This window comes from Thamnophis sirtalis, unplaced genomic scaffold, assembly GCF_051295495.1.
Source record: "Thamnophis sirtalis isolate CommonGarterSnake01/CBP01778 unplaced genomic scaffold, rThaSir2_p1.2 scaffold_3, whole genome shotgun sequence".
In the NCBI taxonomy this organism is placed as follows: Eukaryota; Metazoa; Chordata; class Lepidosauria; order Squamata; family Natricidae; genus Thamnophis; species Thamnophis sirtalis.
The window spans coordinates 158,134,258-158,153,628 of NW_028261383.1; the positions used below are offsets into that span (position 1 = coordinate 158,134,258).

Consider the following 19,371-nt stretch of genomic DNA (forward strand, 5'->3'; position numbering starts at 1 on the left):
TGAGGGGAAATATTGCTGCTTTAAGCTAAGGTAAAGGTTCCCCTCCCACATATGTGCTAGCCGTTCCCAACTCTAGGGGGCGGTGCGCATCTCCGTTTCAAAGCCGAAGAGCCAGCGCTGTCTGAAGATTTCTCCGTGGTCATGTGGCTGGCATGACTATACGACAAAGGTGCACCGAAGACTGTTACCTTCCCACCCAAGGTGGTTCCTATTTTTCTACTTGCATTTTTAACGTGCTTTCGAACTGCTAGGTTGGCAGAAGCTGGGACAAGTAATGGGAGCTCGCTCTGTTACGGGGAGCTAGGGATTCAAACTGCCGAGCTTTCTCACTGACAAGTTCAGCGTCTTAGTCACTGAGCTACTGGGTCCCTTTAAGGCAGTGTTTCTCAACCTTGGCAACTTTAAGGTGTGTGGATCGACTAGGGAATTCTGGGAGTTGAAGTCCATACATCTTAAAAGTTGCCAAGGTTGAGGAACACTGCTTTAAGGTATCCACTCATTAAAGATTGATGTTTAAAGTTGAGACCACTTTGAAAGAAGAAGCCCCTAATGACTTCAGGCTGACAAAAAAGTCTGAGGGGGTGAGGAGTCAGACTATTTTAATCCATAGCAAGAAGGTGCCAGAAGTAATACCACAGCCTTTAAAAAAGCATCAGGCGTTCAACCACAACCCTGGTCCTTCCTCTCGTCTTGGCTGCCCTGGGTTGACCTACTAATACGGTATTACAGCCTGTTTTCAGGAAAGACCCCATTTCTAAAAGGCCAAAAAACACAGAGGGTCTCCAGCTCTGGATGGCAGAAAGCCTTGTAAAAGAACAAACTGTGGGGCAGAATTAGCCTCCTCCATCAAGCCTTAATAACTACCATCATCAGTAGGGAAGGCTTGGAGGTTTATCTGAAAGGACTAGACTAGAGATTAAATAACAGATATGTAGCTTGGACCTTACAAATAGAGGAAGCCTGCTAAGTTGCCGAACATGAAACTGTCCTTCGTGGTGATTGTTTTTCCTGTCAGGGCCTTTTCCCCCTGCCTAGTTCAAGCTCTCTCCACCCATCCTTGAGTCAGCAGAAAACTAACTCTGCAAACAATTTTCTTTTCCCCATTTTATTGTGCTAAGTATTGCCTGACTCTTCACAACCCATGGACCATAGCATACCAGGCCCCTTTACTGTCTGCCAGAGTTTGCCCAAATTCATCTGTATTGGGTCAGTGAGAGAGTCCAGAGGTATTTCAAGAGAAGAGTACTCCACTTCTCTACTCACCACAGCAGTAGTGGGATTCAGCCAGTTCGCACCTATTCGGGAGAACCGGTTGTTAACTTTCTAAGCAGTTCAGAGAACCGGTTGTTGGAAGAAATCTCCTTTTGTTTTTTTCCACTTTAGAGGGCTGTAAGGAAGGCAGGAAGGAAACATTCTGGTGTTGTTTCTAGCCTAATTTTTATTGCCCTGCTTACAGAAACTGCCTCTCCAATTAACCCTTATTACCATTGTAACAACTAAGCCGAAGTGCCCATCGACCTGAGTGACATTGACTTGGCCATGCCCATATGATCACTGAGCCCCGCCTACCCAGCTGGTATTTAGTTTCCTTCTTGTCTGGACATACCTGTTGTAAGGCTAGCAGTGTGTCAATGTTTTGCTTAGAGCAGGGGTCGGCAACCTTAAACACTCAAAGAGCCACAAAGGTCCTAACCGGAAGCCCCCCCCCCTTCAATTCTACAGCCGACTGGAAGTCCGGTTCCCTCACCATAGTGTCTCCTCCTAGCGCAGCATCCTTTTTCCTCTACCTGTCCTAACCGAAAGCCCTATCAATTGTAGAACCGACCGGCGACAGGGAACCACAGCAGAGGGATGAAAGAGCCACATGTGGCTTCAGACACCAGTTTGCTGACCCCTAGCTTAGAACAAATAATTTACAAAGAATGGGATGTTCTGGGCTTTCAATTCAACCCACTGTGACTTCTAACGTGGCTAAATTCTCTGTGCTCTCAGCTGACCAGTTCTGACTTATTCAACAAATCACCACTGACTGCAATGTGCAAATCCATCCTTTATGTGATCCTACACTTGTCTTAAGCTTAGCTGCTCGAGTTCAACCCAAGCTCTCATTATTGGTTTGGTTTTGGCTTAGTGTAACCCAGAAAGTGGGTTTGTAAATCACTTTATGGTTTAGCACAAAGGTGAGAACCCATCCAATTTGACCAGCAGTGGTTAAAAAAATCCAATCACTTAGCTCACTCAAAAAAAGTGAGTACGAATATAAAGTGAATATAGGATGCTGCCTTAACATGTTTTATCAGCAGCAGCTCAACACTGAAACTAGTTAACTTTAGTGATGAAATCCAGTAAGTGAATCTGATTGTATTCTTATTTTTACTCATAAAAGGCTGTTTTATGCCATGTATTTTTTTAGTGATCAATAGACTTTTCAGCTTCTTTCAGCTCTAGGAATTTGTGCCATATGTTTTGCAGTGAGAAAAAAAGAATTAATACACAGCCAGAGTGGAAGTCTCATAGAAACTTTTGGCTTATTTAACTTTTTTCAAGTGTTCAAGGATTTGGAGTAGTATTAGCACTTTGAAGAGACAGGTATGATGTATGTTTAATGGTGATTTCAAGGGGATCCTATTAAAACGTCAAAAATATCCATGAAAATATATGGCTAGCTTTGGTAATTGCTAATACATCACTATGCAGAAAGATACGAGTTGTGGTGTTTTCCGATAGATCACTTATAAAACTCACAAGGAACCTTGTAGATCTGGCTTTTATTCAGATGTCCCTTTTGGAAGGATGTCGGAAAATAGACGCCTTGTAGTAAGCTTTACCTTAGACACACGTCTGGTCTGTAGTATCCTTCCCTACAGTGTGCAATGAGGCCTAGAAGAGGGGAGAGAAGGTGAGCCCTGGTAATGGGATCGCAAATCAGAGGAACTTCGCTCTCTCTCGCTCTCTCTTCTCCAACCACCTCCAAAACTCTTAACAGTTCTTGCCTTGTCCAGACCTCTTGGCTACGTCTCAAGTCAAATAAAGTAGATGGTTGCTTACCGCAAGCTGAGATGATGCTGGGGGCTGCAGAACCAAGCTAAGCAGCCCAAGAACAAGGGGCCTATTGAGGAAAGGGGCTTTATGTCCTCAGCTGGGCAAACACGCAAGCTTCGCGTCTGGCCAGATTGGACTTCTGGGGTTTGATGGGCAACGAATGTGTGCAAAAATAGGAACCCAGGTCATACCTTAGAATGTGTACTGCAATAACAGAAAGAAGAAAAAACTGTTTTATTTTAACTGTAAAAGGCATGGCTCAGTTTCCAGCCTGCCAATATTTAGTCCGCTCTTTGCAAGGATTCGAGACAACCTCACCCAACTTGGATTCCTTTATATGTTTTGGTCTGTGTTGCGGATCACCCCATTAATATGCCCAGGGAGGACGGGAGCTATAGGCCAACACATCTGGAAGAAGAAAAGCAAAGCTAGTCCTAAGGCAAAAGCAAATTAGGAGTGTATTAGCACCTACCAAACAGAGTGTTAGTTCTGCGCAACTGCATGGAAAGTCAATTTAAACCAGGAAAGAAAATCAAGTTCTGGGTGTTTCTGATTCTATCCTCAATCTGAATTACGGGTTCCCTGCTGATTTTGCACAACTATACTTTTTGTGGGGTCCTTGATGCTTTCTGAGCTTGGTTGTTTGTTTCCAGACATCTCATTACCAAACTAAGGAGAAATTTCCTGACAGTTAGAACAATTAATCAGTGGAACAGAAGTTGCCTCCAGAAGTTGTGAATGCCCCAACATTGGAAGTCTTTAAGAAGATGATGGATAGCCATTTGTCTGAAATGGTATAGGGTTTTCTGCCTAGGCAGGGGGTTGGACTAGAAGACCTCCAAGGTCCCTTCCAACTCTGCTATTGTCTTGTATAACTAGATAACTTCATCAGTGCTGCAAGAAACAAACTCAGAGAGCACCACGGCCAGGGGTGGGTTTCAACCGGTTCGCGGCGGTCCCCACGAACCGGTTGGTCGGCGAACCCGGAAATAAGTAACTTCCGGGAATGGCGAAGGGCCCACCTGCCCACCCGCGCTCCTTACCAGTCTTTTAAGGCTTCTGTGCTTCCACACAGGCGCATGGCACATACAGCGCTTGCGCGAGTCTCCGTGAGCAACTGGATGGCACATACAGTGCCTGTGCAAGTCTCCGTGAGCAGCTGGAGCATCGCGCAGGCGCTAAGACGCATGCGTGAACTGCACGCATGCACGAGGACGCCGCCGGCCCCGTTCCAACCAAACTGGTTGGAACGGGATTAGCAACCCACCCCTGACCACGGCCCCCACAATTCAACCCTGAGCAACAAATGTTCTCTTCAATCAGCTATATTTCTTCCTTGTTCTTATTATTTTAGAAGAGGGGAGAGCACTTTTATCTTTTCCACCACCATTTTGTGTGCTAGTTCCAGGTGCTACCAGACACAGTCACTTGCTCCCTTATACCCCTTTTAAATGTATAATCTGCAGGAGCTGGAATGAAATGGATAGGGGCTTTGTCTGATTCTCCTTGTAGCTCAAGCTGATAAGAACAGAGCAGAAAAACAGAGTTGGGAGGAACCTTGGATGTCTTCTAGTCCAACCTCCTGCTCAAACAGGAAACCTTATAGCATTTCAGGCAAATGGTTGTCCAATCCCTTCTTTAAAACCTCCAGTGTTGGAGCACCCACAATTTCTGGAGGCAAGTCTTTCCACTGATTAATTGTTCTGTCAGGAAATTTGTCCTTAGTTTTAGGTTGCTTCTCTCCTCGATTAGTTTCCATCTATTGCAGGGGTGTCAAACTCATTATCATGTGACATATCTCGACTTCCCCCCCCCCTTTGCTAAACCAGGCATGGGCTTGGCCAGAGCATGACGCATCTGGCCTGCAGCCCACAAGTTTGACAACCCTGATCTATTGCTTCTTGTCCTGCCTTCAGGTGCCTTGGAGAATAGCTTGACTCCCTCTTCTTTGTGGCAACCCCTGAGATATTGGAACACTGCTATCATGTCTCCCCTAGTCCTTCTTTGCATTAAACTAGACATACCCAGTTCCTGCAACCGTTCTTATACGTTTTAGCCTCCAGTCCCCTAATCAATCTTTGTTGTTCTTCTCTGCACTCTTTCTAGAGTCTCCACATCTGTTCTATATTACGGCAACCAAAACTGAATGCAATATTCCAAGTGTGGTCTTACCAAGGCATTATAAAGTGGTATTAACACTTTGTACGAACTTGATTCTGCACCACTGTTAATTGCAGTCTAGGATTGCATTGGCTTTTTTGGCAGATGCAGCGCACTTTGGCTCATAGTTAAGTGTTGTGACTCAGCAGAAGTTTGCTGTGAGTTGAGTTGGGATGCAGGAATAACAATGCAGCTGGGGCTCGTTAGTGTGGTCTTCTGGAGATAAAAGGACTGATGGTGCCACGCCCTGGTTGCAGAAGTCAACATTCGTCGTTCGTTCATGGTTCATCGTTCATCGGTCGTGGTTTGTTTGTGAGAGGCACTTGGAGAAGTGATTTGCTTTCTTTCTGTACACCTGGTTTGGCCTTAAGAGATCTTTGTTTTTGCATTCTGTTATCTTCTTGCCAGAGACTTTATTTAGGTTTATTTTGGGCTCGCAGCCAGTCTGAGCCGAGGACTGATAAAGTTATTTCCTTTTAAGTCTGTCTGCCTGTTGTCTTTGAACGAGCGAAGGAGGGGGGGGTCAGAACAGTTAAGGGATTGCCCATTAGGACTCCAAGATCTCTCTTGCAGTTACTAATAATGAGCCAGGTACTACTTACAGCAACAGCAACACAGGGCAAAGCAGGATGATAATTGTTCCTCCTCATACACCTGGTGACCTACTATTGAGAACCCACATATATGAAGAGCCCACTTTCTTTCTGATCAGGCATGATCATGCATGATGTAGAAGGCAATGTCCAGGAAGACAGATAATCCAATTTCTCCAGCAGCCCAAGCCAAACTGGCCCAGAAAATGGAGGGGATACTGTTTGCACTTTGGCAACATCAGTAGTTGCCAGGCAGATTCCAGCTTAACCTTATCTTCATTAATGTCAATGAGACATTGTAGATCATATGCCTGGCAAAACTTGTGCTGGGAGAAGTCTATGGAGATTCTGAGTCATCCGGGTCATGGTTGTCCCAAAGGTGCTTTTTCAGGAGGCAACTGGACTTTTTTTTTTCCTTTAAAAACTGCATAGACTCCATAGACGTTTAGCATTCCCAACAGCCTGCGCCTGTCTTCAACAGCGAAGGGATACAGGGCAGAAAACACCCTGCAGTCAAGAAGACTCCGCACCCATTTGCAGAACCCTGAGGACACAGATAAGCCTCCAAGTGGCCTCAATGACTCTCTGAAATAATGCAAATGACCAGCTGTCTGCAAGGAATAGAAATCCTTCCATTCCCCACCATCCAGTCAGAGTTGAAGAAGCTTCTTGGATGAGAAGCAAAATGTCTCCAAAGAAAAAACAAGAAAGTCCCATTGCCTCCTGAAAAAGCACCTATGTGATTGGAGAAGAGGGACGTTAGTGCTTTCAATCTGGACAGCTGAAGACAAATATAAGTTGGCTGTGCTTCAGGCTGGAGAGGAGATAAAATGGTCAGGAGACCATCTCCATACCACAGTGAATGGGACATGAAGATGAGCCTTCATTGTATCATGAGAACACAGCAGAAGAGGAGGCACACAGATAAGCTAGCAGCCAGTTAACAATAAACAAGTGCCTGAGATCCATTGAAGTAGTCTGTGAATTTAGAATATTCTATTTGTGCATAGTATTTACAAAAGCCCTTTTAAAGGGAAAGGAATATTATTGTGGCCTTCACTGGCTCCTAGTGGTGAACAGAGGCCATTACAGTTGCAAAAAAGCTAACTGCCAACCATAAACCACTTGCCTAAATACATGAAATATAAATCCCACTTTAGGACATTTTTAGAAATTGGGAAAAAAAGAATAAAAATCTAATAAATACACTGTTTATGTCATCTCAAAAAATATATGGGAAGATCTTCAGAGAAGCAAAACCCCAGAGGAGCGAGGACTGAAATAGATCAGCCTAATTCATTATTAACAATGTTAATACTTCCACCTTAAGCAGTTCCTTCTGTTTAGCTCAGGAGAACAGCAGGCGCTGCATTTTTAGAATGGCCAGGAATACTTCTCATGCAAATCATCTCCATGCATGTTACAAATAAACATTCCAGAATGCTGGACAAAGGAACTGCTTTTCATAGGAAAGACAAGTACTGGGCCTCCATCATTACTTTTCCTTCAAGCATCAGAATTTGTTTTGCCCCCTGCTCAACCAGGAGACCCTTATACAATTGGCTGTAACATTCTTTTCTTAAAAACCTACAGGGATGAAGCACCCACAACTTCTGAAGGCAAGCTGTTCCACTGGTAATTTAATTGTCCTCACCGTTAGGAAGTTTCTCAATTCCAGGTCTCCTTTTTTGACACAAGCTTAGTATTGTGGCCCACCAGTGGCCAGCACAGCTGGCAGCAGAGTCGGACAGTGCGAAGGTTGGGGAAGAACATGGGCTAGTCCTAGGGGCTGAGGAAAGTTCATTCGAGGGCTCTGCGTCAGAGGCAGAGAGGGAGCTAGACAGCAGTGAGGCAGAGGAACAGCTGGAACCTGTTCCCAGTGTGTGCATGCGCAGAGCTGCCAGAAGACAAGAACAACTAGGAAAGCAGGGTCGACTTAGGAGTAAAGCCACACCTTGGAGGTGATTGGCCGGTTCCACCACAAATGCGCGTACGACAAAAGCGTGTGTGACTAAAGCACGGTGACAAAACCGCGCCGTCAAAACCGCGGAGACGAATGAGCGCTGAAGCGCGCCAACAGTGCGCCGACAGAAGCGCGCTGTAACATAACCCTAAAAATAACCCTAACCCTTACCTTAAATCGTGCTTCTGTCGGCGCGCTGTTGTCGGCGCGCTTTTGACATCGCGGTTTTGTTGGCGCACTTTTGACGTTCGCGGTTATGTCGTGCCACGGATTGGCCCCTCCCAGAGGAAACAAAAGAGGAACAAATGGGGAGTGGGCTTTTGCAGGAAACAATTCGTTCCTTCAGTCGTTTCAAGAGTGGAAAGTTTTGTTTGTGACTTTAAGGGACTCTGTGCCAAGTTTACCTTGCCCTGCATTTGGAAACTAGCTATCTGGCAGGTCTCTAAACAAGATAAAGTTCGTGTTGATAAATATTCCTCGGAAAGACTGCTTGCTAAGCCTTGCTGACTGTGAATGAAAGGAATTCGCAGTCGTGTAAATAAAAGGGGTTTTGCCGGGACTAAGACTCTGCTTCTTGCTCTTTAAGGAAGCCTGGGTCAGAACACCTGAATGACAAGAAGGACAGAAAGCTTATACTGTTAGCAAATATTTATTTTATTTATCTTTTTCATGTATTTATTGCACTTCAATGTTAGACAAAAAATAAATTCTCTCTTTTCTCTGCCTTGCCAGCATCTTTAACGAGTCTTTTGGACTCCCAGCAGTAGCAGTAGCAGCAGCAGCAGCAGCAGCAAATAAACCCCTCTCCATTTTTCCCATTGCAGCAAATATACTTCAATTTAGGGAGGGGACTCTTTGTTCCTACATACATCTCTAAGAAAAAGTGCAACATTTGGTTTCATTTCAAAGCAGTGTTGAACAGCAGCAGCAAGTGTCCCTCCCACCCTGCAAAGAACACCAAATATTCCCCACATCATGCAACAGGAGGGTGATTCAAACATGCTATGAGAACTCCTGTAAATGGGATGGAAAACCTGTCATATATCAATGTAGAGAACCAGGCAGGGCTGACCACAATCAGACAGGGACACTGGGAGATCCTACTGGAGAGAAGAGGGAGTCCAGGATTCTCTCCCCCCCCCTTTTTTTTTTTTTGGTCATCTCCAAGTCTTTTAAAAATATTCCAACGTGGGTCGGCTTCTTCTTTTAAATTTGTAATTCGATATGGGGAAAAAGGGTTCCTAGGTTGTCAAGGGCTAGAGCTCTCAAAGTCTATTAAATCCGTGCATCTGCAGTTCCATCTTGTTCTGAGCACAGAATTTGGGGTTACAGAAGTTAGCATCCTGAGCATCTCCACTTTCATTCCGTTTCTATTTGTCGTGGGAAAATACATTTTCAATTCTTTCAAAGTTGGGCTTCGGCAAAACCCGAAGCCCCAAATACACATCAGAGCCATTTCTCCCATGCTGGGTCACAATCGGGCATAAATAATAATAAAAACCAACCAACCCAGAGAGTGCAATTGAATCTACGCACCCGTGTGACCCTTTGGTGCTCGAAACCACGTACATTTTGCATGAGACACTGATGTGCCATTGTGATATACAGTCTCAGAAATCCAGAAAAACCATAGAATTTTTAGAGATCAGAGGATGAAACTTCAGTATTCAACATAGCTTCCAGTGCCACCTTCACCTTCAAGACTAGTGGAAGCAGAATAAATTATGCAAAATAAACAAACACGGCATCTGTTTAAGTTGGATAATCTACTCAGGTCATAATTTACACATTGCTTGGCACAGAATCTGGTTGCTTAAAAGAAAAGTAATATAAAGTGCAAAGAACACACCACTCCCCAAGGAAGGCAGTCTACTGATGAAGGGGTGAGTTAGTCAACAAACTCTTGGGTTTAATATGGGAAATCTATCCTAAAAGACGGAGCTGAATAGAGTAAGAAAGGCAGCTTGGAGAGGGCTTGGGATTCTTGGCCCCATCCTGAAAAAAGAATGGGATTTGGAATTAAAATGAGAGGCCAAGGGTTTCTAGGATAAAATCTCTCAAACTTCACCCTTTAAGGGGGTAGAAAAGCACCAAAGTCCAGAAGTAATCAGAAAAGCTGAGCAGAAAAATATTCGGAGTGTTTGCTCTGCTTAGCCCTTTCTTCCTTATGGCTGAATCTTATAGAGATGGAAGGAAGACTGGCTAATACAAATCTCTTTCTCCATTCCAATAGAGGTAGTCCTCAACTTACGACCAGAATTGAGCCCCAAATTTTTGCTGTTAAGTGAGACATTTGTTAAGTGAGCCTTGGCCCATTTTACGACCTTTTCTTGCTATGGTTGTTAAATTAATCACATGTTTGTTAAGGGAATCTGGCTTCCGTGTTGACTTTGCTTGTCAAAAGGTCGCAAAAACAGGACTACAACCATCATAAATATCAATCAGTTGCCAAGCATCTGTCACTAAATGAACTGTTGTTAAGTCAAGGGCTACCTGTGGCTCTTTCGAAACATCCAACTACAATCAAGTTCCTATCCCTTGCTGAGAAACTAGACTTCCGATCGACTGACAGCATCTCCAGAGCTTTCCTCCTCTTACGACTTCTCTCTAATTTGCTGTAGAGAACGGAGAGCAAATCTGCCACGAACTGGTGGAAGACCTTTTGCATTTTTGCTGGAGATCTTTATGAAATATGGGTTACCTGACAAGATGAAAGAGAATTGGGGCTTTGCTTAATCAGTTGCCGAGATGAGATGGGGTGGAAAACTTAAGTAGTTCTAGGTTCCTATTTGATGAGACCATCTACTTAGTTAAAACCTCTTTCATGTGTGTGCACACACTTTCTGAGAACAGCAGCAAGGGAACAGAGGCTAACGAAGGAAAAGGGGGGAAAAAAGTTTTGAAATTGGGGCTACACTAGCGTGCAGATTAAGGAAGCTAGGTTTGGGAGTAACTGCCTTACCAGGTGGTCCTACATTTGCCCCACCCTTAAGAGCTACCAAGAATTACTGTTATGTACAATGTAGCTGGTGCTTTTTTATATACAGGGCAGAGCCTCAAAACAACACTGTATGGAAATATATGTGTGAATATATGCATGCGTGTGTATACACACCCACACCCGTTTAGAAACAACAGATGCGTCCAGTTTGTTTGCCTGATCTCTCTTGGCACGTAAATGATCTTCAGTCTGCATTGTGCTGTGGAGAGCGCTATCTGGGAAATGCATCCTTCCTCCTTTCTCCCATCTCTCTCCTCGCTGGATCTACTCCAACGAGCTGCCAGGGGCCGTGGGCTTCCTGCCTTTGTCGTGTCCTTTCTACACCTCTTATTTCATCATTACAGTCATTTCCCAAAGAGCAACATTTAGTCCGCTGCAGTAAATTTACTTGATGGTGGATTTTTTTCTTTCTTTCTTTCTTTCCTAAAAAAGTCTGAGGGACGTATGAGATCGATGTGCTGGAATTAAGGGTTGATCCAGAAGGCAAGAGGTTTCTCTGAATGCTGCTTGTTGAGAGTTCTCAAGTCGGGGAGACGGAGAAGCAGCTTGGGGAAAAGCGTGGAGTCATCCGGATGCTTCTTGGTTACCAGAGTTCTCAAGGCCCGGATTAAAGTCTCCTGAAGAATTTCAACAGCATCCACATCAGAGATCCCGGAGCGATCTGGGAAAACCAAAACAAACGTGTTAAAAATTAAGATAAAGAAAGAAGACATGGAAAAGAGGGGGGTGGGTTTAGCTGCCTTGGAAAAATGACGGCATACAGGTATAGTCCTCGACTTACAACCACAATTGAACCCAGACGTTCTGTTGCTAAGCGTGACAGTTGTTGCCCCGGTTTTTAAGGGAATCACTTAAGTGTTAATTTAGTATCATCGTAGTTAAATGAATCTGGCTTCCCCATTGACTTTGTTTGTCAAAAAGTGATCACATAACCCCAGGACATTGCAACCGTCATAAACATGAGCCAGTTGCCAAGTGTCCGAATTTTTTTTTAGTTTTTTTTCCCCCAACATATGAACATTTCATCTTTCCTTAAACAGTGTATCATCTGGGTATAAATATCTGTGCAACAGCTTTCAGCATTTACAACATCATTCACATTAATATTAATTATCTAATCTTAAAATTGTAGTATATTAAACAATTGAACATTATTAACCTATTCATTTTCCTCTTAACATATCTTCTAATAAAAATACAATAACATTAAGCATAATTAGCTTCCCCATCATAATACAAACATTTATCATCTTATTTATACCTCTATCTTAACATATTTTCTATTCTTCTTTAATCTTCTTTATCTCCAATTTTCCTTTTTATTCTCTAACCAGTGATAAAATGCTTCCCATATCATGTAATATTCAGTTTGTTCTTTCTCGTTTATTACTAGTGTTAATCTATTCATTTACCATATCTTTGGAGTATAAGATGCACCTTTTTTCCTCTAAAAAGAGGCTGAAAATCTGGGGGCATCTTATACATCGAATACAGCATTTTTTGCCTCCAGAAGCCCCACCCCCTTCACCAAAATGGCTGTGCATAGCCTTATGGAGGCTTTCAGAGAGCTCCTGGGGGCTGGATAAGCAAAAAATGGGCTGTTTCCCTCCCCCCCAGCTCCCAGCAACACTCTATAAGCCTCCATAAGGCTATGCATGCAATTTTTTTGACAAAAAATGGCCTGTTTTCATGAAAAACGGGCCGTTTTTTGCTCATTTTTGCCCCCAGGAGCACTCTGCAAGGCCCCCCCCCAGGCTATTCATGCCTTTTATTTGGAAAAAAACAGGCCCGTTTTTGCGAAAAACGGGCCATTTGGGGGAGGTTTGCAAAGTACAACCCCCTTTTTTTTTCCTTTCGGAAAGCTGTTTAATTAAAGTGGTTGATGAGAATTACATTGGTCAAGTGCTGTGCCAGCAGAAACAAAGTTTTAAGTACTACAGATTGTCAGCTATTTTCTTCTCCAGCACATGGAGAACCTGGAAACATCTACTTACCTACCTACTGTATTTCTCTCTCTCTATTTTTCTCTCTCTATCCCTCTACCTACCAACCTACCTACCTATCTACACTCTCTCTCCCTATCTACTGTATTTCTCTCTCTCTCTCTCTCTTTCTCTCTCTCTCTCTATCCCTTTACCTATCTACCTACCTAACTACTCTCTCTCTCCCCCTACCTACCTACTGTGTTTCTCTCTCTTTCTCTCCCTCTCTATCCCTCTATCTATCTACCTACTTTTTTTAAAAAAAATGCCTCTTCAAAATCTGGATGCGTCTTATACTCCGAAAAATATGGCATGCACATTCTATTTCCTTAATCACCTTCTCATCAATAGGAATCTCTTCAATTTTCCAATGTTGTGCAAATACAATTCTAGCTGCAACCAAGTATCTGATGTTTGATCTTGTGACCATGAAGATACTATAATGGTCGTTAAGTGTGAAAAATGGTCATAAATCACTTTTTTCTTTGCTTGCCAGGTGGTTGCAGAAGGTGATCATATGACCCTGGAACACTATACGCCAGTTGCCAAGCATCCAAATTTTGATCACGTGACCATGAAAATGTCATGTGACGAATGATCATAAGTCACTTTTTTCAATGCTGTTGCGACTTCGATCATTAAACAAATGTTTCTTAAGTTGAGGACTACCTACAGCAGTGATGACGAACCTGTGGCACACAGAGCCATCTCTCCGGGCACGCCAATCATTGTCTGTTGCTCTTCCAGGTTCCAGCACGCACATGCATGCTGGTCAGCTGGTCTTTGCACGCGCGGAAGCTCCAGAAACCGGAAGAGTAGCTCCCTGGTGCACATACACGCTTGCAGGAAGCTGAGCTTCCGGTTTCCACTGTATGCATGCACACCGGCCAGCTGGTCTTCACGCATGCCAGAAACCGGAAGCAGGTAATGCGCACGCTGGGAACCAGAAGCTCAGCATGCATGTGCCGGGGAACTGCTCTTCCAGTTTCCAGCGCTCCCGTTTTGGCACATGGTGCCTAAAAGGTTCCCAACATTGACCTACAGAGACTCCATCACAGGATTACAGTAGAGAAGGAAGGGCTTTAGCAAAAGCTACAAGAATTCTTGCAACAAGTCTATCTCTCTACCCAAAGCCTTAGTCTGGTTGTATCACTACAACAAAACTCACACCCACCTGCTGAGACAAGGACCACAGCCATGAAGAGGGCCATCTCTTGTGGATCTAAGCCCAAGGAACTGAGCTTCTCGCTAAACTCAAACATGGCATCCAGCAGAGAGCCCATGCCCATGGAACGCAGGCTGCCGAGTGAATAGGTTTCCCCACTCAGAAATGTTACTTTCTTCTCCTTGGGGCTGAAGAGGGTGGAGAAGCGCACCATCAGCACCTAGGAAAGGACAGAAAGAGTCACTTTAAGCAAAGAAACATATTTTTGACATTCTTGACTGAATGAAGAAACAATGAGCAACTCATAATTTCCCACAGCAATCTTGTTATCATCTGCATCTGAAAGAAATTTGAAATTTGAAAAAAATAATAATAATAAGGTGCCCAGCCTAGAAAAGCGAGGCGGTATTTAACATGCGTGCTGTTTACATCTTGGGAGCCAGCCAAAGGCCTAACCAGTAATCTAGTCCCAGTGTAAAATTGATAAACATTTGTAGGTACAACTTTCTTGTCCCTACATGCATTTTCCATAGTTGGGCAATTCCCGGGACACAAGAATGCTATTTGGAAAGTGTTCCAAATTCTGAGAAGAGAGTGTCCTAATTGTAAGAAAAATTCCCTGTGCCAATAACAAAAGCAGCAAGCATGCAGTCTGCAGGGAGGTCTTGCCAACAAGAGTTATGTTCTCCAGATGATAGCAAAACTATTTGACAATTAAAAAGCCATTCCATAACTTTGATACTGTGGAAAACAAACCCACCCCCAAAAGAGTCATCTCTCTGTGCTTCCTCATTCTTGCTCTGTGCCCTCATAACTTAGCTACAAAACAAAACAAAATCATGCTGAACACTGTTGCAATGCAGAAAAGAACTTGAGGCTAACTAAGGGTTGCATCAATCATTTTTGCACAGACTGGGGGAGGGGGGGGGCTGCCCACAGAAAAGATGCACCCAGTGCTGACCTGGAAAGTGCCCGCTTTGAGGAGCATGACTTGATCCTGCTGGCAGAGTGACTGGAAGCCCGGGATGCTCTTGGCAAACTCGACCACCTCCTTGACAGCTGGGGTGAAGCATTGCAAGAACTCTTCCCACACTTGCTGACTGCTCTTGCCGCTGCCACAATAAGGGGTGGCATTCAGAGGACAAGCCTACATGCCACAAAAGAGATTGACAGAAAGAGGTTATGCTTAGTTAAACAAAAGCTCAATGCAAATTGATCCATTTTAACACTCAAATGGTAATTTTCTTTAATACTTTTAAAAGTTGCTTGTTCTCGCAACACACACACACAGGCTTTGTTACTAGAATACAGAGTAAACTAGTTCAACACAAAGGCGCATCGAGATGCAATGAAAGGATAGAACCGTCAAAGGGATAGGAGGAGAGGGAGAGAGAAGAATGATAAAAGGATAATTTGCCTTTGATAATCTGGAAAAAAGAATATTTGTAACTTTTTTTTTTCCTCCAGCCAAAGTTATTTGCAAAACTGACACACACACGCACACACTCCAGTGGGATAAAAAGATTTTTAAAAATATCTTGGATTACTAGAAAGCATTGCTGGAAGGTAAAAGAGGCCAATTTGCCATTTTTCACTTGAAGGTCTTTCCATATGCCACTATTTCAAACAGTTTTAACAGTGAACTCAGTAGCTTGCCAATGTGGACCTGCCATCAACAACTAATTGTCATTTTTAAAACTGTATTTGAGAAGTGGCCAAAATGCTTTTATTAAAGCAATGGATTGCTCAAAACATTGTTCAAAAAAAAAGAAACCAGTAGAATTTTTCATGCACTCATACAGATGACTTAAAAGAAAACACCAGACTTGCAATTTTATTTCTTACTTTTCTTGGTAAAAGTAAGAGCTACAAACAATTGTTTTGCTTGCCAACACCAGGAGCTATTTTGCATTTATGGTGGCAACTGTCTGCGGTACACAGCCAATTGATCTGGGCACAGCCATTCCATCTGGAGGGCACCACTTTTACCATTCAATCCTGTGGTTCACGTTTTTAAAAATTAGAGCAAGAGCCATTCCTGACTTAAAACAGGGGCAAGGATAGGAACTGGCAATGGGAATCACAGATACCTTGCAGAGGTATTCAGCAGGTTCTGACCAGTTCTGGAGAACCGGTAGCGAAAACTTTTGAGTAGTTCGGAGAACCAGTAAATACCACCTCTGATTGGCCCTGCCCCCAACTATTCTCTGCCTCCCAAGTCCCAGCTGATCGGGAGGGAATGGGGATTTTGCAGTAACCTTGCCCTGGAATGTAGAGGGAATGGGAATTTTACAGTATCCTTTCCCTGCCATACCCACCAAGCCACGCCCAGAGAACCGGTAGTAAAAAAAATTGAATCCCACCACTGATGCCATGCCAGCTTGTTCTGCCAATCCATAGATACAAGGGAGAGCAAAGCCTGCTTGATTTGCATTCTCATTTCGACTGCACTACCAATATTTTTACAGCAGGGGGGTGTCAAGGATTTGGAAATCAGCTTTCTATTGGCAAAGCTGATCTTTTTAATCAGAGATCTAAGGCAGCAGACCCAAATCCTTGCTCTGCAGGTTTTCCTCAATTGTAACATCTAAGATTTTAAACTTCCGGAAAGAAATGCAACGTGGCTCAAGCATTAAACAGCAGAGACTCAACAGAGTGCCTTACTATTACAGCTGCTTTTTGGCTTAGTTCTGGTTGACCAGAGGCTCTCTGGAACAAGATGCCATCAGTCCTCCTGTACTATTTCCCACAATCGTTTGCAGGAAATAGTCCAAAAGGGCGCATGCAGAGTGATTATTTCAAGTAAATTGCCTGTACGGGGTAGATATCTCCACATCCCCAGCCACCACTCCCCCAGTATAAATCTGGCCTACTTACAATGCCTCTTCTGGTGGTTCCCCGCCATGGACAGCTCCTCTGGGCATTTCCCTCAGAATAACCAAAATCAAAGGATGGGTAGCATCCAGCATTTTGCAGATAATTGGACTGCTGGGTCTGGAAGATCTCATTGCCATAGCACGAGGGGCTGTTGTCAACGTAACAGGGTGGTTCTTGAGGGTTGTAGCTGGAGAGGCGAAGAGTGGCTGATTCGTACTGCCCATAACCCAGGGAAGGGTTCAGCTGCGGCTGTTCATTGAAGTTGGTCAAAGGGGCAGCCTCTGCCCCTGGGGAGCCACTACGCCTGCCCAGGCGGTCCTGCCCGCTGAGGAAGATGTCGTGGTAAGCCCTGGAGATGGCATTTATTGCCTCCTCTTCCTGGGTGTTAGGGCTGGGTGGAGCATCCGCCTCAGAGCTCAGGCCCACATCCATGGGGACCTCGTTCAGGCTGTTCATGTAGCTCTGCATCTCGTCCAGCAGGCGCTGCTTCTCTCGCTTAGGGATGCGCCCAAAACGCACGGCTGTGGAAGGGAAGAAGGAGCGTGACAATCTGAGGGTCGAGGAGGCATTAGGCTGTAACAGGCAGCAGTAAAGTAACTGAACAGGTAGAATTTTCTCCTGTGCCCTAGCTCTCTACAGGAAGAGAAGCTGCGCCCTAATGCGATTGTACCGAAGGTGGCATCTCTAGCTGGGGAAATAAGGGAAACTGCACGATTCGTAAACATTACTTAACACGAACATAATGATGCTCAGGGAAGCCCACACAAACTCTCAAGCACACACATGTACAATATGGTTGTCTTCTCCAATTTAGCAGGTGGCGACAAAGCACTTTGTCTTTGTTCAATTTTCTCCAGCAAAGAGAGGGAGGACCAGATCCAGCCCTCCTTCCCAAGCCAGCAGTGCCTCCGTAAAGCCGAAATTATAAGCAGATTCTCAGGCCTCTGGGTCACGTACTTGGGAGAACCACTGTGCCATTAATCAAAGGACACTGCTTGGTCTCTGCATACAGGTGGCTCTTCCCCATCCTTCTCTCCTGCTCTGCAAATTCTGACACAAAAGCATTAATCAGCCCAGGGTATCATTTATCAACCTAGCATTTGCTGACATTGTACCCTTGTAGGAGAGTGACTGCAGAGGCAGCACTACAGGCCCAGAGTTGGGAGGAAGCTTTTATCCCTCTAAATTCATTAACACCAAAGCATGCCTTGGTATCAGCCCAGCCTTTGCTTGTTTCCTTACCGCTCGCTGCCATTTTCCCAATCATTTTAAGCAACGGCAACCACCAAGTTATTGTTCCTTCAAAAAGGGGTGAACAGCCTCGCCAAAACTGGGGACCGCTGTGGTTTATCACACTGGGGAAAGGGAGGAGTAAGTATACGGGAGGCAAACGTCTCATTTCCATCACTGAAGAGCTTCAAAACAAATCGTTCTGCCAAAATTCAGTAGCTAAATTTGGGCAGTGCAATTTGGGGACATGGGAGGAGGCAGCTGAGCTGGTTTTCCATTCCAAGGATGGAAACAGGAGCACGTTGCCTTCCAGAGGTTTTTCCTCCTTCGTGCCTTCTGCCTCGGAGCTGTTCAAGAAAAGAGAATCCACTTGAATGGCTCTCAGTGTAGCCAACGAATTCTAATGTGCTTGAAAAATTGCCCAAAGTCTGGATCATGAAGCAAACATTCATGACTATAGACTGTAATTCAAAGGAATTCATCACAGTTGCCTTCAAGCCTTTAGTTACAGACCCACACTGCTGCAGAAGAGGGGCCAACCCTATTCAGATGCTTACCATCTCTTGACATCCCCACCGCCAGACATTTCTTGAAGCGGCAATGCTGGCAGCGGTTGCGATTCATACGCATGATCATGCAGTTTTCATTCTTCACGCACATCTTGTAGTTGATGTTCTGCTGGATGCTCCGGCGGAAAAAACCCTGAGGGCCCCCAAGGAAAGAAGAGTGAGAAGAGGGGAGGTCAGCCAACAAACGGACACGTGTAAAATGAGTCTACTGGTTTTCAGCTTTCTGCTCTCAGATTCGGGTTTTCCCAGATGTGCCAATATGACAACTCTAATAAAATGGAACTTTGAGGAAATTCGAGCCTTGGAGTCTTCTTTTGTTTAGGGTTATTATTTGTGGCCGTAAATCAAGAATTATTGGTACTGTAGTTCTTATTTTAGAGAAATCAAACAGCTGATGGAGAATCCAATTTGTGGATTAATAACTTAATCCAGTTTGCATGTTAATGGAGAATCTATTAAGTAATTTCTCTTTAGCCCGGGACTGAAACCAAAACTCAGTTTCGATTCAAGTTGCACCTTCCGCCAATAGACCTACCAGTGTAGGGTTTTATATTAAGTATCCTAAATATTTTGGACTTTTTCAAAAACAGGATAATTGACTCTTTTGAACACTGACTTTGTCCTGAGGACATCAATGGACAGCTAATAAAACAAGCTAATGGATCATCAAATAAAACAACCCAGAGTTTTCAGTGGGGACCGAAGTGACCAGATTCAAATGATCACACTTTGGAAATTTATATGCTGGGAAAGGTAGCAAGAAAGATAAGAAAAGGATGAGCAGCATCA

At 44.1% G+C, this 19,371-nt stretch overlaps 1 protein-coding gene across 1 annotated transcript in view; it reads right to left on the bottom strand.

The window, feature by feature from the left end:
- Positions 1-8,394: 8,394 nt before the first annotated feature.
- LOC106547336 (nuclear receptor subfamily 1 group D member 1) overlaps positions 8,395-19,371 on the bottom strand; it is a 43,428-nt gene continuing 32,451 nt past the window's right edge. Inside the window, exons 4-8 of the mRNA XM_087710566.1 lie at positions 18,571-18,715; positions 16,784-17,304; positions 14,868-15,053; positions 13,916-14,126; positions 8,395-11,420 (exon numbers count right to left, since the gene is read on the bottom strand). Of these exons, the coding sequence (XP_087566692.1) occupies positions 11,224-11,420; positions 13,916-14,126; positions 14,868-15,053; positions 16,784-17,304; positions 18,571-18,715 (1,260 nt within the window). The 3' untranslated portion in view covers positions 8,395-11,223. The remainder of the gene's footprint in view (positions 11,421-13,915; positions 14,127-14,867; positions 15,054-16,783; positions 17,305-18,570; positions 18,716-19,371) is intronic.